The following is a 25,407-nucleotide window of genomic DNA, read 5'->3' as shown; positions in this document are numbered from 1 at the left end:
TTTCGCCTAGGGGCAGTTGGTGACTGTGAGTGGTCGTGGGTTATCTGGAGGTGTCGAGCTTCGATAGGCTTTGACTGCGTGGAGGCGTAGAGCCATACCAATCTTGTCAACATGCAAGTGCTATTTCTTCAGAAGTGACCTCAGGGGCCCATTTCTAGGCTCACCCGGGCAGTTTGTAAGAAGCTGACTGCCCAGGTGTGTTGGTGTAATGCATTGAGCCCTGATTGGTGAATCTCACACACAGCCCTAAGAAAGTTGCATCGTATGAGAGGGGGCCATATTACTTTGGTCCCTCTCTCTCCCCCTCTGACCTAACACGTCAAGTTTCACTTCCCCATGGCTTCAACTGTGAACACAGTATATGTTGTGACAGGTGCCAACAGAGGCCTCGGCCTTGGACTGACAAAACGGCTCCTAGAGCGCTCTGCCACTACTGTCGTGGCCTCCGTGCGCAGTCCAGACGCCGCCACAAGCCTGAGAGCAGAAATCGAGGATGTGAAGATGGGCGAAAACAGTATACTTCACATCATCGAATTGGACTTTTCAACCGCAATTCCCCCCGATAATATTATACGGACGTTCTCCGCAGCTGTCAGTACAGTGTCACACATAGATGTGCTCATCTGCAATGCCGGATGCGCGACGCCAATGATACCAGCCGTTGAAACTCCAGCGGAAGATCTCCGTGCATCATTTGAAACCAACACCATTGCCCCGCTTCTTGTCTTCCAAGCATTCTGGCCTCTGATGCAGAGATCTGCTTTTGCGCCAAAACTAGCAGTGATATCTTCCTCGGTTGGTTCGGTTGGTCAACAGGAACCTTTCCCCGGTGGGGCTTATGGGCCCAGTAAAGCAGCTTCCAACTGGCTTACCAAGGCTCTTCATAGCCAGAATGAGGCGGATGGCTTAGTTGCGTTTGCTTTGCATCCTGGCTGGGTGCAAACGCGCGCGGGATATTCTGTTGCGAAGCAGTTGGGATATCCTCATGATCCACCATTGACTGTTGAAGACAGCGTGGAAGGGATGCTCAAAGTCATTGACAGTGCTACAAGAGCAAATGTGTCGGGAAAGTTTGTCACAGAGACTGGAGATATTGTGCCTTGGTAGACAGGATATGTATTTTAGGAATCCGCCGAGGGGGAAATACTTAGCCAAGTCACCTGGTTGTCCTGAGTGCGAAGGTGTATAGCGCTCGGGAGTTGGTTTCGTGTTTGGATGGTCAGATGACCATCCTCTGTTTGTCTCCCTGATCTCCTTCTAGTCTTCCTCCTTCATCCCATAGCATCATCCAGAGACTGTGTTTTTCCCAGATCTGCCTTCCCTCGTGGATCTCTGACATTTCGATTAAAATTGGATTAGCTACCTGAATAGGTATGCCTGCTTTTGAATTAAGATGACAGAGAGACCTTAATAAGTGCATAGCTAAGGGAGGTATGTAGGTCCGACCTTGGAAAGCCGGCAAAACGAAGCGTTTCATATGGTTGGCTGTGTTTGCGGCCTTGTGAAGTTTTTTAGTGGTCTTTTTACAAGTAACTTTTACATCTATAATCCTCCATTCTCAATAGCTACATTTAGAAACTATTATTTACAATACAGTAATGAGCGACGTCGAGAGCGGTCCAAAACCAGACACATACAGGCAGCTAGCTGATGAGGTCGACTTGAATTGAACTAACTCCTGAGCGCTATATACTTTCGTACCTGAGACTGTTTACCAACTTTTATGCTGAACCAAATATTCTTTCTTCGATGGATCAAATGTTTGAGATGTATGATATGACAAAGCCGTAATATCTTGAGTCTTACAACTTAATCCATCTTCCCATCCACTGCTTGTTAAGCTCCTTAGCCTCATCCACTAAGCCCAATTCCAGAAGAAGCTGAACCGAGCCGCGGACTGAGGAATGCAAGGAGGAGCTAACCCACGCCTGAGTTGGAGCAGTATGCTCTCCAATGAAAATGGTGTTATGTTCCGTCTGATGATAAGCCGGAATGTAGAGTTGATGCTGTGCAACATCCGGTCGACACCAAGAAGTTGCAGTGTGTTCATCCTGAAGCCAACAGAGACGCTCATAGTCGCCAGTATAGAGCTCGCGCGCTTGTTCACCGTGCAGACTGACAATCGAATCTAGCACCGTCTGGACGTGCTCTTCATCGGAGAAGCTGACAAACCGGTCGCTCCAATCGCCACCTCGGTAGTGCATGATCAGACCGGGGCGGGACTCATTGAGCCCATAGACTGGGTAGTAGAGAGCACCGACTGAATCACTTGATGGTTTGGAGTAGCCGCCGAAAATCGGTCGGTCGCCTTTCTCCCAGAATCTTTCGGAAAAGAGAAGGGCTACTTTGCATGCGGACTTGAATCGCAGACCTGCCTCGCTGATTGCGCGATCTAGAACAGAGGAGAACTTGGGCAGGTCCATGAAGCGGGTCATGGTGAAAGGCGCTGCCATGATTGTGTAGTCGTACTCTTTGGATTCGAATGTACGATTCGAGACGCTGGGATACCACGACAACCGAGTACGAGTGTTGCCATCCTCGCCTTGGACTGACTCTAGTTTTCTGATCTTCCGATTGAGAGTAAGTCTGTCACGGACGTGAGGAAGAAAAGCGTCTGACAGGCGATTGAACCCTCCATCGATGCAGAGCCATTCCGTCTCACCCATGCTGTTTTTGCTTCCATCAAGGCCGAGATTCGAGTTGTGATGTAGTTCATCCCAGAACACATCGTAGTCTGATGATGTCCAAATCTCGTCCGTAATGTTTTTACTGGCCTCGAACACATGGCGCATCATGGCCTGTTCACTCCAGTCATCGAGCCCTTGGTCCATGGCCGTCTTATGGGCTCTCCAGATATCCTTTTGAAGAGACTTCAAGGTCTTTTTGTCTTTGAGGATCTTGTCCATCTGGTTCTCGGTATTGCTGTATTCGGCGCTGGTCATTGCGGGCGGGTCCTCTAGGCTCGAGTCCTCCTCAATCTCAGCGCGTGTTGGGACTCTTCCATCTGGGTGGCGGCGAGTCCCTCGATCATACAGCTCATTGGGGCTGTGTTGAATCCAAGGAATGAAGTCAATTTTCCACTGAGACTCATTCTTGTTCATGTTATTCAAGATGTTGGCCATCTGGAATGTCAACTGATGGTCGGAATATAAAAGCGTCTCGTTATCATCCTTGTACGTGACAGAATGTGGAAGTCTCATCGGTCCCATCTCGGCCCATTCTTGGGTGCCCGCGACATACTTCGTCCGGAACCTGCCGCCGACGCGGTCGCTGGCTTCGATAATCTCCCAATTGTGTACACCAATGCTGTCCAGCATCAAGCCCGTTGCAAGCCCAGAGATACCGCCTCCAACAATTGCAATCGATGTATTCTTGGGAGAGCTTTTTGAAGCCACTCCTCCATTGTTCTCCACTTTGCTTTTGATTTTGGCTACTCCATCAAACCAAGCCCCCTGTGCATCAAAGTCTTTCAACAAGGGAATATTGGCGTCTGCGGTGGATCGTTTCTTGAGCTTTTTCTGCACAGAGACGGGATTGCTTTTGCCCAAGAGCCTTTCTGTCCCATTTCGATTGTCGGATCCGAAAATGTAGACACAATGATGTGTTGGTGCATCATCCGGGACTGCCCAGGCCAGTCGTTGTGGAGGATGTTCGCTGATTGAGAATTGTCCGATGATTTGCTCGTTTGTCGAAGAGCTCTCGCTACCACAGGGCGCATACACAGATTTGATCAAGCTTGGTGGGCGATGATTCCAATCGAGATAAACATTGGCTAACTCGCCACTTCGAACTATGTCGGATGTTGTCACTTTTGCTGTTCCTTGTTCATGGTTAGCGCCAAGTGCAGGAACGGCAACAATGAACGTTGCAACGACAAGAGACGATTTGCCTAGCATCGCAAAAGTGGTGGATTCAAGCATCTTGGATGAGTTCTGGCTTTTATATTCGCACTCAAATGAGCGTATCCCACCATTCGATACTTCTGAGGACCTTCTGCGGTGCCAAGACAAGCGCGAGAATGCGATCGACCATGTCCACTGTGATCAACCAGGCGCTTTTTCTTTTTGTTTCCATAAAGCTTGGGATTATTTACCGGATTGAAGTGTCATGGAGAGTACCGTGTGGAAAGCCAAGACATTGCTTTGCTGGTTGTGCGGACCTTGTGGCTGACGATCAACAATCCAACTGACAGATCGCTCCTGACTCTAGCAGAGATCGGCTGGTACTTACACACCCGTAGGAATCCAGAATAATAGAGGTGTAGTATTGGCAAGGACATTTCTGAGCTGTGTAGTATGCCAGATCACGACCATATCGAGATATACAGCTTTGTTTGATCCGCCGCGTCGTAGTTACTGAACCAACCCTCTGATATCTATATTTAAGAAGAGAGATAAAGTAGCATAAAATTCCAGGTGCCGATCTACAAAATAGATACATAGGCAGATAGAGGAATGTATTTTGAACAAAAGAGGTTCATATAGCAGATCATCCACAAGCAAAGTGGCGGCATAACATCGGTCGTTCTCATCAGTGGACTCCTGTCAATTGATCTGCTTCCACCAGGGCTTTTTCTTTTCTCTGGCTGGAATCCGGGCCTTCAATGGGCAAAAAATCCAATTTGCTAAATTTATGAGATAGGCCGAACCCCGTGTTTCAAGCCTAGCCCAGTGTGAGGGATAGAATTAAGGACTTGTAGGTTGGAAGGGGAAAATGCTTGGTAATTACTTTTCGGAAGAAGTTGAGTGTGAAATATAAGAGATAGAGTCCGGACTATGAAGCAGGAAAGAATGACAAGAAATGATGCCCTCAACTTTCCAAGTATAGCTGTCGCCCAAAATCGACTAGCGCCCAATGAATTTATGGGCCCAGCGGCCACTAGGCCACATTCGGCTAGACGGCTATATCTGACGTCATGGATGGGCCATCATGTACATAATCCATGGATGTGAATGTATAGGTCCCTTCTTCCCGCGATCAAACCCTCGACATCAATGTCAGCGATACCACCTCGTTCATCCATTACAGTGACTTGAAACTGCTAGTAAGCTCTTATAAATACACTGTACTTCCTTTGCTCCCTTTACGTACCATGGGGTCTCAACTATTGATTCTCTTATAACACTTGATAGTATAGGGGGAAATCGTCTTACTAGGAACCTGAGTAGACTACATTGTTGCTTCTCAGCAATGCTAAATTTGTTTATTGACATGTTTGGCCAAAAATTGCAGACCTCGGTGAGTGCTATTTCTGCCAACATAATCATGTGGCTAGTCCTTGCATGTGTACTACGGGCTGCCCGGAAAGCAATGGTTGCGGACTTGAGGATCGGGTTTGGGCCGAGGGTTCAGTGCGTATTTGCCATTGGGTATTAGCCATGTCGAATTTCGTTTTCGGCGTCTCATGCATTCCTGCGGACGAAGTCTAAATTTGCACCTGCCCCAAAGGTCTTGTGGCTATGCCGTATGCAGTGAATCTATATATCCCTTTGTCAAATTATTACGCGTCAAGCCTGCTGTGAACCGACAAAACAAGTCACCGACTAATCGGGGCGTTCGAACGTGGCTTGTCCCATCTGTGCCACCTTGAATACACTTCAGAGCATGCGAGCCAAGAACCCGAGACAGAAGCATGAATATCTCTTTCCGTTGAAACGAGTGAACTCAAATTATGATACAGAGATCTACGGGAGACATATCCATGGTAGGAACCACCCTGTTTGAATCTGGGCCAATGTGAGTGTTGAAAATAACCCTATATCATAGGGAGAGATAATGCAAGACAACGTCATAACAACACCCATGCCTATAGCAGTACCCATTGTAGAAGGAGCATTCGTTGGGCTTAAAGTAGAGCCTGTTGTTATGCTTCTCAATTCACTGATCGTGCTGCCTAGCGGCTACTTGTTAGATGTCCCAAGAGAGTCGTCCTGAAAGGTTTCAGATATAGTGCTGCCTTCTGCATTTGCAGCAGCATTTCTGAAAACATTCAGATTGTCTTGATCATTGGAGCTGACAAGACATGAGTATGCCAAGCTTGTCCCACTAAAATGATGATATGCTTACGGTGGATTGATAACACTAACTACATTGGACTGGAATTGGCCAATCTAACCGCAGTAGTACCAAATAGAAGTTGGGCCATGGATGGTTATAGGGGACACGGCAGGTCTCTTTTGGATTTCACAGCTTAGAATCGGCTACTTGTAATGTTTGACTGACCCTGGAGGCAGTGCATAACCCGCTGATTCTTCGATTGTCGGAGCACATCTCTTTGAAAAGTCGGGGGTGTCCCTTGAATGACAAGGGTTGTCAACTGAGGCTTCTACTACTGAATGACTCTGCAGGTCGGAATGGGATTCGACCTTCCCCCCAGGGAGACAGCAGATGTATGCGGGTAAGGTGACACCATCTTCACCGACAGTGAAAGTGCTGAGATTTCCCGATACCGATAATGTAGCAGTTGATGATGCAGCAGTGGTAGTCATCCTACTGATACCGTCCGAGTTTGCATTCAGGCGTTGATGGATTGATGTCCTAGGAGCAGAAAACCCAATTTGTTCTTCATGATTTCGGTCGAAGGAGTATGCAGTCGAAAGGTAATCTGCTAAATAAAATGTAGATATCATAAACTTGGTTTCTTCTGCCATTTATACTTCCCTCTACCCCGCGGGGTCAACCTTAGTATCGCGTATCCCGAGGTCATCCTCAAGCCACTCTGCACCGAGACAGGGTTTTACATACTCCGTAAAGACTAAAGCATAGCCACTGCTCAGCTATACACATTATGGCAGCTAAATAGCTATACGTTCTTATAACACCTAAGTAATCTGCATCAGCTCTCTCAAAAGGCTTGACCAGTCGGAACTGGACAAAGAAATCCTGGCAGGATTACATGGTTGCAATGCGATTGGATCGACTACACTTCCCCTGAACAAAGAAAAAGCAACTCCAATACTCCGTACTCCGTACTTGAGAGCAGCTGTGCCCTTGAATGAGAAAAGTCCTGTCAGCTGACAGGGAAGCACCTTGAACGCCTGATCGCCACTCCAGAAGCTGACATCCCTGGGGGCGCAGCAAAGCGCGCGTATCATCATTCGTTTGGGCTTTGGACTCCCGCAAAAAAGGGAATAGATTGTCAGTTGAAGCTACTCCAATAGGTAACTCGTAAGATGCTCCAGGGCTATTTTCAGGGCTATTTCCAGAGGTTGGACAGGTGGCACCCACTTCAATGCAGAAAATGGGAAAGTTATTATCAATCAGAAGTCTTGGCCCCAGCCTGGTTCATATGTCAACCGTGCAACAACTGGAGTTGAGTTGTCATTATTTATTAAAAGCAGGTCTCTCTTCTTGAGCTCACCCTCAATTTTCAAGAATGGTCCGCCTTTTCTTTTGGCTCTCATGGGCCCTTCCTGTCCTGGCTCAAGTCCAGAGCTTTCACCCTCAAGGCAACGATGATCTCACCTATAGCATCAATGTTCCTGAGGACACAGCTAAATCGGGATCGGGTCCCATGTATTTCCAGATGAACGCTACCCGCCGAGTGCAGTGGTTTGGCTTGGGCCAAGGAACGCGGATGGCAGGTGCTAATATCTTTGTCGTATATACATCTGGGAACGAGGTCACGGTTTCACCGCGGTCGGGTGTCAGTGAGATTGAGCCTTTGTATAACAAAGACGCCCAAATCACGATTCTGAATGGGAGCGGTGTGCACAACGGAGTCGTTACCGCCAGTGTCCGATGTGATACATGCATGAAATGGAATGGGGGAGCAGAAAATGTGCATAGCTCTTCCAGTTCATGGATATGGGCTGTGAGGTACGGACCGTCACTGAACTCTGTCAGTGTGACTGAAAGTATCATCCACCATGATGATCACGGCGTAGTGTCCATCGACTTGAAAAAGGCGACGGGTGGGAGCTCAGCGAATCCATTCTCCCAAATATCCCGCTCGACCATCTCCTCCGGTAAAGAGGATCCAAGCTTTGCAGCCTTCCAAGACACGATCGATAGGAAGAAGACGGCTCATGCTGTGTTCATGGTGTTGGCTTTTGTGGTCATGTTCCCTTTCTTTGCACTCGGACTTCATATATCGCCCTCGCGATGGCCCGTTAGAATCCATGGAACTTTCCAAGTCATCACTCTGGCACTAGTGATTGTTGGTTTTGGCCTTGGTATTTCATTGGCCCGACAGCTGGAATTGGTTGACTCTTACCATGCGATCCTCGGGATAATCGTTGTCACATGCCTTGTTTTGTTCCAACCGGCAATGGGCCTATTGCAGCACCAATTCTTCCGAAAGACAGGCGGGAAAGGACCTTATGCTTATATTCACCGGTGGTTTGGACGACTGATGATACTCTTGGGAATCATCAATGCTGGGCTTGGGTTTAGGATTGCGCAAGGGCCGCGTGGGGCTATGATCGCAACCAGCATTGTGGCTGGTATCGTCGGGGTGGTCTATATTGGCATAATTTTGTGGACTGCAAGACCCAGAAGACGCCATTGGTAAGGACAGGGGAGCAAAGAGAAACATAAAAATTGCATAATTGCACGATATGTACGTAGTGAACAGAAACAAGCATAAAAAGCATAAAAAGACATAAACCCCCGATCGGGCCATCTCACGTTATGACATCATCCCCCCTGTCTGGCTCCTCGTCGGTCTGGTTGTCTGGTTGGGTACTTCACGTTTCTACCTCCCTCCGTTATGACATTCGCTTAATACCGTTCTCTCCTTAATGACGTCGGAGTATTTTGCGATCGGACCCTCTTTTTTTACATTTGGTTATTTAAATCTACGCGAATATTAGCTGATTAGACTTCGCGACAACCGGTCTACTCCCTACCAACAGAGCCATTATGCCGTTACATACAGTCGCACTAGGTGTAGCACTGACCCCGACTGTTTTTCAGACTCTGATCAGTCATGTGAGTTCTTGTCAGAGTGCAGGGCTAGGGCTGTCTGACTGATCGCGTATGGCCTTATAGTACCTGCATCGCAAATCGCGACATAACAAACCTACTGTGCACATTACCTACGATGAAGGTATCCAGATCGTTCGTCAATTCCTATATTATGCATCCAAACACCCTATCGAAGACTTCCAGGCATTTACCCGTCAATGGGTCCCAAGTCCACATTGGGTGAGAACGGAAACGGTTTCGATCCCCGATGTTTACCTGTCCTCTGCTGCAAGTGCCGTGACAAAGCAGCTGGGACCCAAAGGTGTCATACGTGTGGGAGGAGAGAAGTGGTGGCAATGGCGCGGCCCCTCTGAAGAGCTGAAGGGAGAGTGGATAGAGATGCGCAGCCATTACAACCAAACGCAAAAGACCAATGAGCACTGCAACCGCGTGATGCTCTATGTCCATGGCGGTGCCTATTTCTTTGGAAGCGTAGACACCCATCGTTATATGATGCAGCGCCATGCACGCAAGCTAAAAGGGCGTGTTTTTGCACCGGCTTATCGACTAGCACCGCAGTTCCCTTTTCCATGTGGCCTACATGATTGCATAGCAGCCTACCTTTGGCTACTCGAGTCATATGAATCGAAGGAAATCATTATTGCTGGTGACTCTGCAGGCGGAGGCATGGCTCTTTCGATGCTGGTTGTCATGAGAGACCAAGGCATTCCCTTGCCCGCAGGCGCCATCTTGATCTCGCCTTGGGTCGATTTGACACACTCTTTCCCAAGTATTGTGGCGGATAATCCTGGCGATTATATTCCGTCCCATGGTTTCCGGCATAAACCCTCGGCTGCTTGGCCCCCTCCCAACGCGGATGATATACTGAAAATGAAGAAATTGTCACGCCAACCAACGATCACGGCTGAAGATGTCAACAAGGCTATTCCCGACGCGAACAGCACTGCTGGAGAGACTGCCATCCGCGGTTATACTGTCCATGAGAATACCCCACCTCCATCTGAACATGCATACCCTGGTCAACAGCAAACCACAGACCCTGCCACTTTGCATGGCGAACCCGACAATATTCATGTTGTTTTGGATGGGCAGACGGTTGAATTGAAGGACCAAATTCAGATGTACACGACCAACCAACTTATGTCCCACCCTCTTGTCTCGCCCGTGCTTCAACCCTCCCTAGGTGGTCTTCCTCCTCTACAAATATTGAGTGGCGGTGGTGAGATGCTTCGTGACGAGCAATTTTATATCGCCCACAAAGCAGCAAACCCGAAAGCATACCCACCCAGTGACGTGTACCTCGATGAGAATGATCCTAATCGGGAGGCTTTGAACAAATATAAACCGACTTATGTACAACTCCAAGTCTGGGATGATCTATGCCATGTGGCTCCCACCCTGAGCTTTACCCAGCCGGCTAAATACATGTTCAGGTCCATCTCGCAGTTTGGATCTTGGGCTTTGGCACGTGCGCAGAATGGAGAGGTTGAAATTGAGGATGAGAGTGCCTTCTCCCCTATTTCGTCAAGCAGCTCAGAAGATGAAGATCTTCCGGTGCCTCAAGTCGCATTGAACGGTTCGCCCAAGGGACCTGGGCCCTCTTCAGTCGGCAAGGCTGGGGATCCCCTTCCAGCATTCCATGAACATATGATACGTCAGCGAATCGATAAACGCGGACATGTTTTCCCGCTAGGACCTCCTTCTTCCTACCCATTGCTAGAGATTCCCCCGGGCCAAGTCGGGGCAATCAATCCCGATCTCGTCAAAAAGTGGTTGGATGCAAAGCACGAATGGGACATCAGGTTTGCAAAGGAAAAGCTTCGGGTTCAAAGCCGACGTCTGAAAGAACTGGCGCATGGCTTCCAAGATTTTGATGGAGAATGTCCTCCACCGAGCTCTTTGGCCGCCCGACGAGCTGCTCCTGGAGTATTACCGCAACGACATGCCAAAAAGAATTATGGCATGATGCTTTGGAGTGGCTGGGGAAGCAAGCATGACGAGCGCACGATGGAAAGGGAGGCACAGGCTGTAGAAGCAGGTCAACGTTCCACCCGTCCTAGCGTTGATGCTGGGCAGGCTGGAACCTGGTCTAGCACCCCGGCGACCAATCCACAAACTGAAAAGGAGTCAGACGAAGGTCCCGACCGAGACAGATCGCAGACTACTGGTCCCACAGCAGTTACATGGGATGAAAAGGAACACCCCAGTAATAGGGAGTCTTCCACTGCGCGAATATCCACGGACCCTGAGACTGCGTCCCGACCGCTATCGGAGAAGAGCGCTGCTCCGATTCTTGTATTGCCCGAGGTGAATAATCACAAATTCACAGACGAGAATGCCAGCACAAGAGCTCTCTTCCACGCAGCGGGGACTCTCCCAATGAAATCGGATATCTCAGCTCACAGCAGGACTCGGCCATCATCCGCTGCAGGCTCGGTCGCCGGTCGAAGCGAGATGGTATCGGAAACTGCCAGCACCGTTGGTGGCGATAAGGACTCAGTTACCTGCGCGAATATGGCATCCGATACTGCCAGCACCCGCGCTGTGACGGGTGCACGGGGTGTTGTGCCCCCGATGATGGCTGGTGAGAACAGTCGCCGGTCTACAGATACTTTGTCTGTGTTATCTGCTGCTGGTCGTGACTCCATGTCGCACCGTCCTGAAATGCCGGACAGAGAGGTGTTCAAAACCGCCGAAGAAGGCTTATAGCATTGCCATCTATGAACATTTACCCATCATCTATATTTTGATTTTGAAGGATTTGAAATGTCTTTGCCATGATATTTAACCACTTTCGTTGATATATAATCGCTCGCTCAGTTATAGCTCTGTCCTTTGAGCTCGCATTCTATCTGTTATTTCCATGTTTTGCTGCGTTGGATATACCCGATCTGAACAATCATCTTCCAAGCCTCTGGTGGTTAAACCCCTCATATATCGATGGGATGATGCTGGAGATCACATACAATACATACCCCAATTTAGAGAGTAGATCAATTCTTTCTAGCTTTAGATTAATCGCGAGCAGAAATATCCACACATTGAGTTCTCATATAGAAATCCAGTCGATGATGGAATAGCCAGTAGCCAGCCACCGGATAATTGAAGTCTAGAATAATAATACACGGTAGTTTTGAATGAACGTCTACGACCAAGACAAACTAACCCTTCAGCGCCAATCAAGACCAATTTTCCGAGCTACCTGCTCTGCAACGTCAAGGAAAGCCTGCCGTCTCGCACTGCGCTCAACACTCTCCTCCGCAACGACCGTCGGCATACCACGATCAGCATCCTCGCACACCTTGGCATCGAGAGGGATATCACCAAGGAAGTCGACTCCAAGCCGTTTGCACTCCGCCACAACACCATGGTTTTCACCGTGCGCGTGGTGGTGACTATCTCCATGCGAGAATATACGAGTTTGTTCCCCACAGCTTGGGCACGCGAAATAAGCCATGTTACGCACCATTCCGAGCACAGGGACTTCCATTCGCTGGAACATCCCAATGCCGCGCACTGCGTCGCGCAGTGCGATGTCCTGTGGTGTTGATACAATGACCGCACCGTCAATGATCACTTCTTGGTTGATTGTAAGCTGGACGTCGCCTGTTCCGGGGGGAAGATCGAGAATGAGGACGTCAAGTGGACCCCATGATACAGAGTGGAGGAGTTGATGCATGGCTTTTGTCACCATGAGTCCGCGCCATGAGATAGGTGTTGTGTCCATGGGTAGTTCGCCAGTTGTGCTGTCAGCTTGGGTTTGGGGTAGGAGGTAACCCATTGACATAGATTTGAGCCCATAGTTTGTTAGAGGCACGAGGCAATTATCTGAAAATGTTTATGAGTATGGAGAGGACGGTAACACTAGGATGGTGATGTGTTTCTCACTTTCATCGAGGCGGGGTTCGCCAGAGAGATTTAAAAGTGTCGGGATAGAAGGACCGAATATATCGGTATCAAGAATGCCTGTTCGAATGCCACGGCGAGCAAATGATAGCGCGAGATTGACTGGTAGAATATGTTTAGCGATTGTTCTATCCATAGACCTTCCACTCCGGCGACTCGGATCGAAACATGGATATAGATGTAGAGCTTTGACCCACCAGCTATTGTAGATTTTCCAACTCCTCCTTTTGCCGAGGAGACGGCAACAACTTTCTTGACGTCTCGAATCTTGCGTTTTTTGGGAAGCCCTCGGCGCGAACGGAAAGTTGGCGGAGTACCAGAGCGTGGGAGTCCCTATTAACAGTCAGTCGATGCAGGAGAAGGTAATTGGGGGACAGGTCAATAAAAGGGCTCTAGTGGGCAGCCAGCGAATTTAAGGACTATCACTGAAGCCCTAGACATAAAGTGAGACTGACCAGAGGATTATCATGCTGAAGCATTCGGCAAGTGGAAAAAAACCTTGCGCATTTAGGCATGACACTAGTTGGAGAAGCCAACATATTGGCAAATCTAACGATATAAGCCAGAAGTTAGGACGATATACCAATTGATCGGTGAGCAACACAAGAAGCTCCAAAACATGCAGTGCAAGATACCCACAGCGATACTGCCGACAGAATACTCGACCGCCCGTCGGGCTAGGAGCGGACTGTTAAACACCGCCCACACGAAGCCGTACCGCCTTCGGGCGCTAAACCTAGATAGGAGTGATTATCCGTTATCCGGGCAAATTGTAGAAAAAAGTTGCGCGGTAGCCATCTTCTCTCTCCACATACCAGGCACCATGGGCAAACCACGCGCAGGTCGTTCGCTAGCTGAGCAGCTCGCTGATTTTGAAGACCCAACTCCTAAAGGTAAGAAACCGATGTTTACACAGATTGACCCTGATGCTGGACATCGAGCGCTAACTTGTAGCATAGACTTCGATCCCGAGGATATTGATAATGGTCAACAATCAAGTGACGAGGAAGGTGAAGATAAAGATGAAGTGACTACTGGGAGAGAGCATTATGAGACTGTTGGGTGCGTCAAGTAAAAAATTTGCTATTGGCATTGCGCTAATAATCAAATAGAAAGGCAAAGCTGCGCAAAGACGACCCCATCCCGCTGGGGAAACAATATGACGGTGCCCGGGTGAGCCGGGCGGCGCTTGGCGCTGAAAGTGAAGAAGATCAGAGCAGCACGGGAGCCGACTCCGACGAGGAAGACGAGGGCCTAGATGACCTCTCTGCCTCCGAGAGCCTGGTCAGCGACGACAGCGCCCTTGCCCAGGAGAGTTCCGACGAGGAAGCAGACGACAGTGGCGGCAATGACACCGACGAGAGCACCGACGATGAAGAGGACGAACTCGAGGATGACGAGGAGGTAGTGGAACAGCACTCCAAGAAGGCCCATAAGGATGGCCGGCATGATGGCGGCGCAAGGTCCGGAGACCGAGACGAGATTCGGAGACTAATGGCGACTGATCAGAAAGCCATTGCTGCAACAATATCCTCGGCAGCCAAGGCCGATGCTACGAAGGGAAAGGCTGTAAAGCAACAACGTACCACTTTTGACGCCCTCCTCAACGCGCGGATCAAGCTTCAAGGTGGATTGACAGCTATCAACGGTATTGCTGCTGCTTTGGGATCGAAGAGTGATGAAAGCGAAGAGAAGTCGATGGAGATTGATGAAGAAGAAGTGGTTGATGAGGAAGCAATCAAGTCGGCGGAGTCTGCTGCAATGGCATTATGGTCTACCCTCGAAGGCTTACGCTCTGCTCTGGCAGACGCCGCCACCAAAGAGGGCAAAAAACGCAAGAGACCCTCCCCCGCCTCTCTTACTACTAGCTCCGCCTCGTTATGGGAACGTATGGCTGAATTGGAATCTGAGTCCACCTCGCACCGTCGCTCTGTCCTCGACAAGTGGTCCTCGAAAGTCAGAGGCACTTCTGGATCTCTCCCCAACGCCAGAGGCAAGCTCCTCGGTTCTACCTCAGGTCGCCAACAGACCATCACAGCCGTCCTCGATGCTCAAATAGCCACAGAGATTGGAGAGCGATCTTCCAAACGTTCTCGCACTTCTGACAAGCAAGAACCTGTTTACGATGACGGTGCTTTCTACCAGACTCTTCTGCGTGATCTCGTTGAACAACGCATGTCCTCATCCGATTCTATGACCAGCGGCTTTGACAACTTGCAACAGCTGCCCTCCCGCCTGCCCATTCACCCGATCACTGGTATGCGCAACGATAAGGTGAAGCGAGAGATTGATACCCGTGCCTCCAAAGGTCGCAAGATGAAGTACACTGTGCATGAAAAGCTCCAGAACTTCATGGCCCCCGATGACCGTGGTTCCTGGACTACGCGCGCACGAGATGAGTTCTTTGCCTCTCTGCTCGGCAAAACAGCCAGTGGACTACTTGGCGAAGGTGATGAGGATGCCAGCGATGAGGATGAGGTTGATCGTGAGGAAGGAGGCTTGAGACTGTTCCGGAACTAGTCTTGCATACATTCACATACGTATTTTGTACAAATAAGTGGTTACGGCCACCAATCTCAAAAGGCGAACTTTCTGTGCATTCAATGGTACAATTTCTTCTGGCAGTATATATGATGTGTACTGCAAGGTCATCCTCTGCTCGCACAAGCTCATGTACAAGTAGGGAACCCAAAAATTTGCCAATCTGGCATATCCAAGCTGCGCTTGACAGAAAATCATTCATGCTTGTCTTCCCGGGGCGTATACAACGGCAGCTGTAGTTCTTCGCTCGCAGTTCGTCCAGTGCCTGAAGTTCCCTGATGCCATTCGAACTTTGTCGTCCGTGGTAACCCTAACATCTTCTCGCGCACTGCTTGCTCCAGTCGCTGCCGGCGCTCTGCTTCTTCTTCTGGTGATAAGAATTGAGGTTTCCCATCTTGATCTATGATGACAGCGTCGCTCACGTCATTATACGAGGGCAGAACGCCACTGGCAAGCGCAAGCAGCGGCTCTGTGCTTTCGTGCTGTTTGGTTGCACCCATTCTCGACAAAGATTTTTGATTAAAGTAATTTGGCAACTTTCAGCAGATCCAAGACCCAAAAGGTGTGTTTGATGCGAGCACAACTTGGGGCAGAACCAATCTGCGAATGTCCTCGGCACTGGGGAAACGGCTCCGCTTTGGCAAGCGGTTGAATTTGCGGGGAGTCAAGTACCGAAAACTGTTTGGTTCAGACAGGGTTGTATGTACTGTAGTAGAATGTACTCCGTACTCCGTCCAAGTGATAGAAATGATGGGAGTCGAATGATCAAAGAAGCAAAGAGGGGGGTTAAATCCAGGGGGTGGGACCTCGTGCCTCCTGCCACCAAATGCGCCGAGATGCCCTCTACTGGCACACTTAAAAATGAAACTTCCTCATCTCGTCAACATTAGTAGTATTGATTTGGAAGTTTAGTCGGCTTTTGCCCCTTATTTCTCATCTTTGGCAACTTTTCGAGGTATCCTGCCTGCGAGAAACTCCTTGGATGCGCAGATCGACTTTATTGTAGGGGCTCGGCAATTATATACCCGCCATGTCCTGATTAATGGCATTGGAGCATCCACCGAAGTCCCCCCCTGTATGCCCTGGCTTATATGGTGACCTCTCAAATCAAACTCATCGGCACTGAGGCTTCTTTCCAAGCGGTGCCCGTTCATGCACGTGCAGATTGCCATCGCCGCCAGCTATTCTGACTACTGTGATTTCTACAAAAGTCTCAAGGTTCGGCCTAGTGCTGGTCCTATCGAGGTCACAGGGCAAGTTGGCAATCATTATCACAGACGATCGGGAAAAGCGCGCGGCGGAATAAGTGAGCCCTCCAATGAGGAGCTAATGATCTACTCTGGGGATGAGACATGCAACTCTAGCCCATGATATGGAGTCGTTGGAGCGGCAGGAGAAAAAGACCTTTAAAAAGTTACTCTGGAAGAGAGACTGGATATAGTACATCGGCTGTTGGAACCCAGGTCCAATGCAGAGACTCCTGGCCATACTAGCAGATCACTAGTTTATATATGCCCATTGATATCGACGCTCTCACTCTAAAACAAGCCCCCGAATCATGTGTTCTGCGAGAAAACAGGAGGAATGTGGGGGTTCCCCATATATGACGGTATGATCGGTAGTCCTAGATGATTTTGTATTCAGCTGCTCGAAAATCAACAGTCTTGTCTCTGTGCAGTCGAGAAACCTGCAGCATATGCGAGTCCGAAAACTGACAGCAGTACTTAAGTTGTCCTTCTGATTCATGCTGCTTGATTAGTTGCGCTCTGTCAAGCATGCGATTTGACCTACTGAGCCCAGTGAGTTTGAGCTCGCTCTATACATTGGCGCTGCCTTTTTTCTCCCCGAACCCCGGCTCTGTTACGACTCACGCATCACCCTGTACTTCCTCCGTCCTACCCGCTGGCAGTACGTAACACGTATCTGTCGGCATGGATGTCTAACGACCGGGTACAACATCTACCGTATGCTGAGCCCCAGTTTTGGGCTGGCCAGGAGCCACTCATTATCCTCATGCCGTTGGCCACGATGACCAGATGGCAGAGCCTATGTCCATCGAGGAGTGTGGGAATCTGCTTATTTTGGCTGCTGCCTATACTTTGGTCACTGGCAATACCCGCGGGGCCCCAAAGTATCTGGAGATAATCCCGAAGTATGCAGACTATTTAGTGGATAACAGAATTGACATTGTGTGCCAGCTATCGTCTAAGGATGCAGCGGGAGCCCTCGCCAATGAGACGAACCTAGCGATCAAGGCCGCTGTCGGTCTCAAAGCGTTTGGAGAGATGGGTGGAAATAGTCTCTGTTCTTATGTTAGCGATGGACCTGCGGATCCCTTCTTCCACTGGGGGTCGGGAACAGACGAAGACCAGACCCATTTCGTTCTGGAATATCCTGGCCGGCCAGATACCTGGAAGACCCCATAGCATCTTTTCCCGGATATTGCTTCTCAGATGGGGAGTGACTTTTTCACATCTGTTTGAGGCGAATGAGGTGTGCCCCTCGATAATCGTCAATACTGGGCCAAATCAGATTGGAACATGTGGCTGGCTGGCACCTTTGATATGAGCACAAGGGACGGGCTCATCGAAGATCTATGGACATTCATGACCAGTGGGAAACACACAGGGCCACTCTCTGATCGATATGTTGCGAGTTCTGACCATGGAAACGAGCCTGGGAACCGGATTTTGTGTTGGGCCCGTCCGACCGTCGGTGAACAATTTGCGTTGCTGGCGCTTGAGGGTCCTCGATCCCTTGAGTCTCAATCTAGTTATCGCGAAGCACCATGAGAGCTTATCAGCGAGATGTTTGAGATACCATGATCGCATTCTGGTGATCACCCAGAGCAATGTTGAGACGCTGGTCGTCAGGCAATGAGCATCCCATGTCATTATGCGACCTAAGAAGTAAAATTTGAAGGTTCAAACCTATCAACCTACCTGGGTACTGCTCACTTAGAGCTCATTTAGAAGTATACATGCGCGTAGTGAGTCTATCCTAAACTGAATATTCGATGAGGTATAGAAGCGACCTTCAAAGAGCAGATTGTCCTATGTCTCGGGTGATAATAACTCTGCCCAGAAAAGAAGCATCATATACTCACCGTAGTCAAAAAGAGTACCTCGATAAAATGCGACAAAACAGACGCAATTGAATCCGTCAAACCAAGCTTGATATGGGGACAAACGGTGTTGTTTGTATGTTGTAGATCTAAGGTGCGGGCCCAGGGGCGGCTTACCTAATCTCCATGTCACGCCTGTTGCTTCATCGACGAGAAAGTGCATCTTCGACATCTTTTTCCCCTCGACCTGCTTCATCGTCCTCCTTCCTTCATCTCTCTTCTTCCGCCCCTCCTTCATCTTAACCACATCCCCACATTCCTCATCGACACCCTTTTGATTCTCACCCAACACCTTATGGCTTCTGTAAGTGGCTCCTTAACCTCGTCCCCTCGCATTTGCGATCAGCCCCAGCTTCTAATCGCGCGTGACAAATGTCCACATTGGAGATCTTTGAGAGTTAAGCTAATCTTGTCATTTCCTGTCTATTTACAGCCCCGCCCCAACTTTGGTGCCCAAGGGTACCCTATTCCGAATGGTGCGGCTGCGGGCCCTGTCCCCGGTGCCACGCCGCTGCTTCCTAACAACGGCCGTGTTATTCAGAATGGACCTACCAGGATCCTGTGCATCGCGGATGTGCGAGGTAATTATATTTGGGTTTTATTTTTTGTTGCCGAAGCGATGCTAATCCGACTGATGAATCAGGAAACCTGAAGTCTCTGAATGAGCTGGCGAAGCAGGCCCGCGCAGACCACATCATCCACACAGGTGATTTCGGATTTTATGATGACAGCTCCCTCGAGCGCATCGCAGATAAGTGAGTGTCAACACCCCGAGCTTAGTGGCGCGTCTCCATTACCCAACGCATTCCGCTCGCTGAACACCGAAATGTAATGGACAGCATCAGCTAATCTCGGACCTATAAACAGGACATTGAAGCATGTGGCACAATACTCCCCTCTCCTTCCCGAGAACGTGAAACGGTCCATCGCACAGGTACCTCCTCAACAGTCAATTAAGCAACGCTTCCCTCCCGAGCAGCTGCCCCTCTCCGAGCTTTCTATGCTTCTCGACAAGCGCATCACTCTTGATGTTCCGGTGTACACAGTTTGGGGTGCTTGCGAAGACGTGCGCGTATTGGAGAAGTTCCGATCAGGCGAGTACAAGGTCGACAAGCTACACATTATCGACGAAGCCAACTCCCGTCTCCTCGATATTGGCGGTGTTAAGCTACGTTTGCTTGGTCTGGGAGGCGCCGTTGTTATGCATAAACTCTTTGACAACGGAGAGGGAAAGACGACTATTGCCGGTGGCCAGGGTACCATGTGGACAACTCTCTTGCAGATGGGTGAGTTGATAGACACTGCCAATCGTGTCTACGACCCCTCCGAGACTCGTGTCTTCGTCACACATGCTTCCCCTGCTCGTGAGGGCATGCTGAATCAGCTTTCCGTTACACTTAAGGCCGACTTCTCCATTTCAGCTGGTCTTCATTTCCGTTACGGCTCCTCGTACAATGAGTTCTCTGTGAACCCATCTTTGGACCATTACCGTGGAAAGCTTGCTGCCTCGAAGGCGTCATTCACCGATGTCTGGGAGACCGTCCGAGGCGAGGTTGAGTCGGCTATCTCTTCTAACGATGGCCAAAAGACTCTCCTGGAGAATGCCCTGGATGTTGTCAACAAGATGCCCTCCATTGCCAATGGTGGCAACCCATTCGGTGGCCCTGTGGCTGCGGGCAACGCTGCTGGTCAGGTCGATGAAAGTGCATTTAAGAATATGTGGAACTTTAACTTGGCCGATGCTGCATTCGGTTATCTCGTTCTTGAAATTGAAGGCGGACGCATCGCGACTGAGATGCGGGCTCAAGGATTCAACTTCGCTCACCGCACTGGCAAGCCCCAGGCTGGTGGTGCCCCTCAACCTGTTTCTAGCGGCCTCCCGGCGACCACTGCTTCGCCCGCTCCTACCGGCGCTGCTCGAACCCCCGTTGTGGCTCCGCAATTCGGACAAGCCCCTCCCGCTCGTGCACCCATTCCCCAGGGCCAGAAGGGACCCCGTGCCTCCCCTGTTCCCGTGATTCCCAAGTCCGCTAGTCCACAGCCGCCTGTTGCCGCCTCCGCCCAACCTGCCGGAGAAGAGAAGGTCGCAGCTGTCGATACTAATGGTACCACCCCACATGAGAAGACAAGCGAGTCACCTGTGCCCCGGGTTGAGAAGAAGCCCACCAATGCCCTTTTCGTGACAAGTGCCGATAATGAGCAGGTTGTCCGGGATCTGATTGCTGAGGAGGACAGATCTAAGATTACCAAGATTGAAAAGCTTGGCAAATACAATCACGTTGTGACATTCTCGGGTCCCGAGGAGGCGAAGGCTGCCATGGAGCACTTGCCCATTGAGCTGAAGAAGCCTGGTTCTACTCCTCACGGTCAGCCCCGTAAGCCCAACTTCAAGTTCTTCGAGGACCGCAGCAGTCGTGCTGTCGGCAATGCTGGAACGTGGCAGGCTAGCACCCGTGGCGGAGCCTCTGCCGGCCAGCGTGGATACCAGAGCGCCAGTGATAGCGACGGCAGTCGCCGTGGTGGATTCGGTGGTCGTGGTCGTGGCGGCGGCCGTGGCACCGGTGAGCGAGGACGCGGCGGACGTGGAGGGGCTCGTGGTGGCTTCAAGAGCGGAGCGGGTGCAAGCGAATCTGCCCCCTCAAGCGATAAGCCTGCTGCATCTGGTGACGCCTAATCGGTGATCCTGGAATTTCAAGTTCCATATTTTTGCCCGGGCATCGACAATTCGCGATCGCCTTGGTTTTACATGTCTCACGTTCACCGCTCGATACTCTAATTCTTTTGTGTCTTTTTTTTATCTTTTCCCATTTGCAAAATTTCTGTGTTTTGCGTCTGATCTTGCTTCACTTTCTGTTCTTTGTTCCCAGGTCTAACCAAGGCCACGAAAGGATCTGAACAGGAATCTAAGCGTCGATTCAGACTGAAATGGGTGTTACAGTGAGCCTCAGAGAGTGTTCTGTTGTTTGCAGAAGGCATGAGTGGAAGATGCAGAAACCATCTTAAAGAAGAAAAAAAAAACAAACGGATTACACCCTTTCACCCAGTTTCTCTTTGTACTTTAGTTCTATTTCTCTGGACCATATCGATACCCTTACAGCTTCGCTTTTAGCTCTTGAGACTGTAGATCCCCGAGGTTGTTTTGTGTGCTAACCTCCAGCTGCATCTTAGAATGTAGATGGGCGAGGGACGCTTGGTCAATTTACAGTCAAGGAGAATGTTTATGATAGAAAAAATTGTACATTGAACATTGTAAAAGCAGTTCAAGCCATCCAGTCCCTGTGCATCGCCAACGAATCAAACCTGCCATATTTCCTTCCCGTACAACAGACATGGGAAGTGCCCTTCTCATGTCCTGCATTGGTTTAGATCTCAAGACCAACCAAGCATTCCCATTCGCCAAACTCGATGAACTTAACGAAAGCATCAAACAAATGAATGGCAATTACTGCAGTCGAAAAAGAAAAGAAAAATTCATGAAAGAGAACACAAGGAGAAACCAAAAAAAAAGAGAAAAAGGAAATTAAATGGGAGAAGATGAGAGAAACAAAATGTATGTAGGTGTTCCCTCAAGATGAGACAGTGATAAATTGCCAACTATGGGCATTTCATAAATCAATTCCAACACCAAAAATCCGCGGAATCGGAATCATTTCTCCCCTCCCAAATGAGTTAACTCTTTCGATCCTGCGTTGTATGCATGACGCCCTGCAGGATTCCTCCCATAAATGACAATCGATGGTGGGTATGCGTAGAAAACAATAGAGCGCGAATATAGTGGGTTGCTGTGTGGTCCGTGAGTCGTAAAATAAGCCCGAATGCGAGCTGAAGCAAAGCGATGGTGAGTATTGCAAAAGCGAGCCGCTACTTGACTCGTCCCATGATGTCATCGACGTCATTCTGGTTCACGACTACACCACCCTCAGAACATCGTGCTTTGGTACGTAGTTCCGAGCAGAGGTTGTCGACATCAATCTCGCCATTGCGGAATCTCTCCATGGATTGAAGACGGTCCCTATAAAGACATATGAGGTTAGTAGGCTTTGGGATAGTGGTTTGCTGGATCCTGGAATGAACATACCAGATCTTTGTGCATGACAGCATCTGCGATTGGTCTTCGCCTGGAACGACCTCATCCTCCTCGAGTTTGCTGTCAAGTTGAGCGACGAGATTCTTTTTGGGGACTGCCGCGTCACTAGCGACTTCGCTCAGGTTGTGAGAGGGGCTACCCAGATCCGGCAGAGGGAAGGCTTCATTGAAGAAGGAGCCAAAGTCCTGAGATAGTACGGCGTCTTGAGGTTCCCGCCAGTCACCAAACAGCACTGGATCAAACTGGCCGCCATTCTGATGGGCCATCCAGTCAATACCAAAGTCGTGAATGGCTTGACCGTCTGCTGGACCATCAATTGGTGTCGGTTGGCTGCTTGTAACACTGTGGGATTTTGACTTGCTGTCGCGGACCGCTGGGATGGGATTCCTGATGTTGCCGCAAGCCATACCAAGTTGCTCGCAGAAGGATTTCTCGCCATCGGACGTAACATGTCCGCCGCAAGAGTCGCCTGGTCCTAGCTCGCGGTACTTTCCATCTGGAGAATTCAGACTCGGTTCTGGGGAAGTACCGTTGGAGGACAACAACTGGCTTTGATGCGAGTCAGACGAAGATGATGGAGAATTCTCCGAGGCGGAGTTCTCGTTTGCGGAAGACTTGAAGCCAGAGTAGGGGGCTTTGGCGGAACTGGTACTGGTGGGTGTTCCATTGGACTTCGAGCTGTTTGGGTTGGCATACGAGTTGGATCGGGATACAGGAGTATTCGGATTGTCGCGAGCCAACACACCAGGGGCCCGACTGATGCTATCGTTGGTTTTGGGTTGGTCGTTCTTATTGGCTTGGCCGTTGAAAAGATGGCCACCGGGTAAATCCCCAAACTTGGGGAAATCGAAGAGGAACTCGTTGTTCTGAAGGCCATATGCTCCCTTGGAATGTGCATTGGGAATGGAATTGGAACTTAAAGCCGAAATGCCATTTCCTGATCCCGATGCCATCCAAGAGAGGCGCTTTCGGTACTCACGAAGCTCGACCTGCAATCGCTCGACCTGAGCACGCAGTAAACCGTTCTCTTGATTTGTCATGTCCGATGTCTTCTGCAACCTTTCCACTGAATCCTCCAAGTCTTTCAAGTGCTTCTCCTTACGTTCACGGAAGGCTCGCTGGGCAGCCCGGTTTTGGGCTTTGCGCTTCTGCTCATAGTTAGTATATGACATCACTCCCAGTAACTTGCGTGTGTAGCAAGAGTGGCATACCGTAGTAGGCTCCGAAGTCAGCGGCTTCCTACCAGGCTTCTTAGCCTCACTTTCCCTGCGCTTCTTTCCGGTCTCTTCGCCTTCAATTTCCGACTTGCCGTCGAGTGACTTCCGCTTCTCGCCGATATCATAGTCGGTCGACCCTGGTAGGTCACCAATCAAGTTGGCCGAGCCCGGGAAATCAAAATCTAGGTCCGGGGGGAATTCCAAGAAAGGACTTTCCTCATCTCCGAACCCAAAATTGTTGGCATGGGCATTGTCAAAGCCGCCCGAAGGAGGAGCACTAAGGCCAGTGGAGGAATTTTGATCGGGGCTCTGATCGTTCTTAATGTGAGGGGTGCTACTTTGAGGCTTCTGGCTAGGATTATTGGAAGTGAGAGCAGCAAGCAGAAGATCTTGCTGGGTTGGAGAAAGGTAAAGACCTTGCTGGTATCGTTGATCGTAATCACCCATGACGAGTTACTTCCAGCGAATGAGGGGGTCGAGAGACGAGGGGACAGAGGTCGTAGGAGATGAGATGTAAGAAATGAATGGAGTTCAATGCAAGATCCAACCGGGCCTCCCGCCCGTGACAAGTATTGATAGATGCCGTAAAACGACGGGATGGATAATGCAATCTTCCCAATTTGGCTTCACAACTGGAGTGGGTGAGGCAGATCAAAAATTCGATTATCTGTTCAATCCCAGTTGCGAGTAAGAATGACACACTGGGAGGCGAAACTTGTGGTGATATGGGGTGATAATGGATATGGAGGGGAAAGAGGAAGAAAGGTTTCCAGCGGCTCTCTCGAGAGGGGCCTGAGGCGAGAATAGAATCCCCGCTAGTCAGATTGCGGTCGAATGTGGCTCAGGCAACCACGAGGCTGATATGAAGCCGGGACAGTTAGATCAAATCAAATGGGACGTTGCAGAATCCAAGAGAAACGATGAACGAGAGAGTATGACTGGAGGATTGGAGGGGGGAGGACGATCGGCGGCCGGCGGTGAGGAGTTTGGAACATGTGATTGGCCGACGGGGTTGCCTCTTCAGGTTTGCTGCTTTGAAATCAGTTTCCCTCTTTTCTCTCCACTTCTACGAGGACATTCTCTTGTCCTGGATACGATATCTCCGGTGTATGGAGCCACAGCATGGAACTATGATCCTCAAGCTACTCCGTACTCTGACTCATCTTTCATTAAAGTACGACCTTGGCACCTTGGCGTGTTTTCGAGACCGTCTCCCATCTATATACTCCGTACATAATTGCACCGATCTGGCTCCGACTTTCTGGGGTCTGGACCCACGGGTCTCCAAATACATAACGTCGGGGAGGCCATTGGATGACGTTACCACTTCCGGATCCCTAGATCCAGCCTGAATTTATAGAATGGGGTACACTGAGGACCTAGCGCCAGAGATGTAGGTATCACATACTTCATAACTAGGTACTTCATACATTGTGCTCCGTGGATAAACCCCATGCATATCCGGCTGTCGATCCGCAGAAAGTGGGTTATCGGACTTTTGCTTATCGTAGGTCTCGGTCTTGACAGCTCCAAGGCTGGATATGTACTTACCTACAGGGTCACCGTAGGGGATATAACACACTTTCTAGGAATCAACCACGTAC

General features: G+C 49.8%; 9 protein-coding genes across 9 annotated transcripts; 5 read left to right on the top strand and 4 right to left on the bottom strand.

The window, feature by feature from the left end:
• Nucleotides 1–336: 336 nt before the first annotated feature.
• N7457_005281 (SDR family oxidoreductase) lies at nt 337–1,107 on the top strand (the record flags this gene model as incomplete). The annotated part of the gene is made up of 1 exon (XM_057176326.1): nt 337–1,107. One exon carries the CDS (start codon nt 337–339, stop codon nt 1,105–1,107), a length of 771 nt encoding a protein of 256 aa, XP_057030628.1.
• A 695-nt stretch (nt 1,108–1,802) lies between these two features.
• On the bottom strand, nt 1,803–3,920 carry N7457_005280 (flavin monoamine oxidase family protein; the record flags this gene model as incomplete). Its single annotated transcript, XM_057176325.1, has 1 exon — nt 1,803–3,920. The coding sequence occupies one exon, from the start codon at nt 3,918–3,920 to the stop codon at nt 1,803–1,805; it is 2,118 nt and encodes a 705-aa protein (XP_057030627.1).
• Nucleotides 3,921–7,375: 3,455 nt separating this feature from the next.
• N7457_005279 (uncharacterized protein) lies at nt 7,376–11,637 on the top strand (the record flags this gene model as incomplete). Its single annotated transcript, XM_057176324.1, has 4 exons — nt 7,376–8,444; nt 8,497–8,508; nt 8,822–8,931; nt 8,992–11,637. The coding sequence occupies 4 exons, from the start codon at nt 7,376–7,378 to the stop codon at nt 11,635–11,637; spliced, it is 3,837 nt and encodes a 1,278-aa protein (XP_057030626.1).
• Nucleotides 11,638–12,097: 460 nt separating this feature from the next.
• On the bottom strand, nt 12,098–13,373 carry N7457_005278 (Mrp/NBP35 family ATP-binding protein; the record flags this gene model as incomplete). Its single annotated transcript, XM_057176323.1, has 4 exons — nt 12,098–12,756; nt 12,817–12,936; nt 13,032–13,167; nt 13,290–13,373. The coding sequence occupies 4 exons, from the start codon at nt 13,371–13,373 to the stop codon at nt 12,098–12,100; spliced, it is 999 nt and encodes a 332-aa protein (XP_057030625.1).
• Nucleotides 13,374–13,657: 284 nt separating this feature from the next.
• Nucleotides 13,658–15,354, top strand: N7457_005277 (AATF family protein; the record flags this gene model as incomplete). Its single annotated transcript, XM_057176322.1, has 3 exons — nt 13,658–13,727; nt 13,794–13,896; nt 13,947–15,354. 3 exons carry the CDS (start codon nt 13,658–13,660, stop codon nt 15,352–15,354), a joined length of 1,581 nt encoding a protein of 526 aa, XP_057030624.1.
• A 215-nt stretch (nt 15,355–15,569) lies between these two features.
• Nucleotides 15,570–15,875, bottom strand: N7457_005276 (uncharacterized protein; the record flags this gene model as incomplete). The annotated part of the gene is made up of 1 exon (XM_057176321.1): nt 15,570–15,875. The coding sequence occupies one exon, from the start codon at nt 15,873–15,875 to the stop codon at nt 15,570–15,572; it is 306 nt and encodes a 101-aa protein (XP_057030623.1).
• A 1,275-nt stretch (nt 15,876–17,150) lies between these two features.
• Nucleotides 17,151–17,801, top strand: N7457_005275 (putative glutaminase; the record flags this gene model as incomplete). Its single annotated transcript, XM_057176320.1, has 2 exons — nt 17,151–17,283; nt 17,371–17,801. The coding sequence occupies 2 exons, from the start codon at nt 17,151–17,153 to the stop codon at nt 17,799–17,801; spliced, it is 564 nt and encodes a 187-aa protein (XP_057030622.1).
• Nucleotides 17,802–18,794: 993 nt separating this feature from the next.
• N7457_005274 (uncharacterized protein) lies at nt 18,795–21,173 on the top strand (the record flags this gene model as incomplete). The annotated part of the gene is made up of 4 exons (XM_057176319.1): nt 18,795–18,803; nt 18,933–19,080; nt 19,143–19,254; nt 19,367–21,173. The coding sequence occupies 4 exons, from the start codon at nt 18,795–18,797 to the stop codon at nt 21,171–21,173; spliced, it is 2,076 nt and encodes a 691-aa protein (XP_057030621.1).
• A 1,187-nt stretch (nt 21,174–22,360) lies between these two features.
• Nucleotides 22,361–24,250, bottom strand: yap1 (putative bZIP transcription factor AP-1/Yap1; the record flags this gene model as incomplete). The annotated part of the gene is made up of 3 exons (XM_057176318.1): nt 22,361–22,511; nt 22,578–23,734; nt 23,798–24,250. 3 exons carry the CDS (start codon nt 24,248–24,250, stop codon nt 22,361–22,363), a joined length of 1,761 nt encoding a protein of 586 aa, XP_057030620.1.
• Nucleotides 24,251–25,407: the final 1,157 nt, after the last annotated feature.

This window comes from Penicillium paradoxum (genome assembly GCF_028828445.1).
Source record: "Penicillium paradoxum strain IBT 22861 chromosome Unknown utg000005l_segment0_segment0, whole genome shotgun sequence".
Classification (NCBI taxonomy): domain Eukaryota; kingdom Fungi; phylum Ascomycota; class Eurotiomycetes; order Eurotiales; family Aspergillaceae; genus Penicillium; species Penicillium paradoxum.
This window is presented reverse-complemented; position numbering and strand designations above follow the sequence as displayed.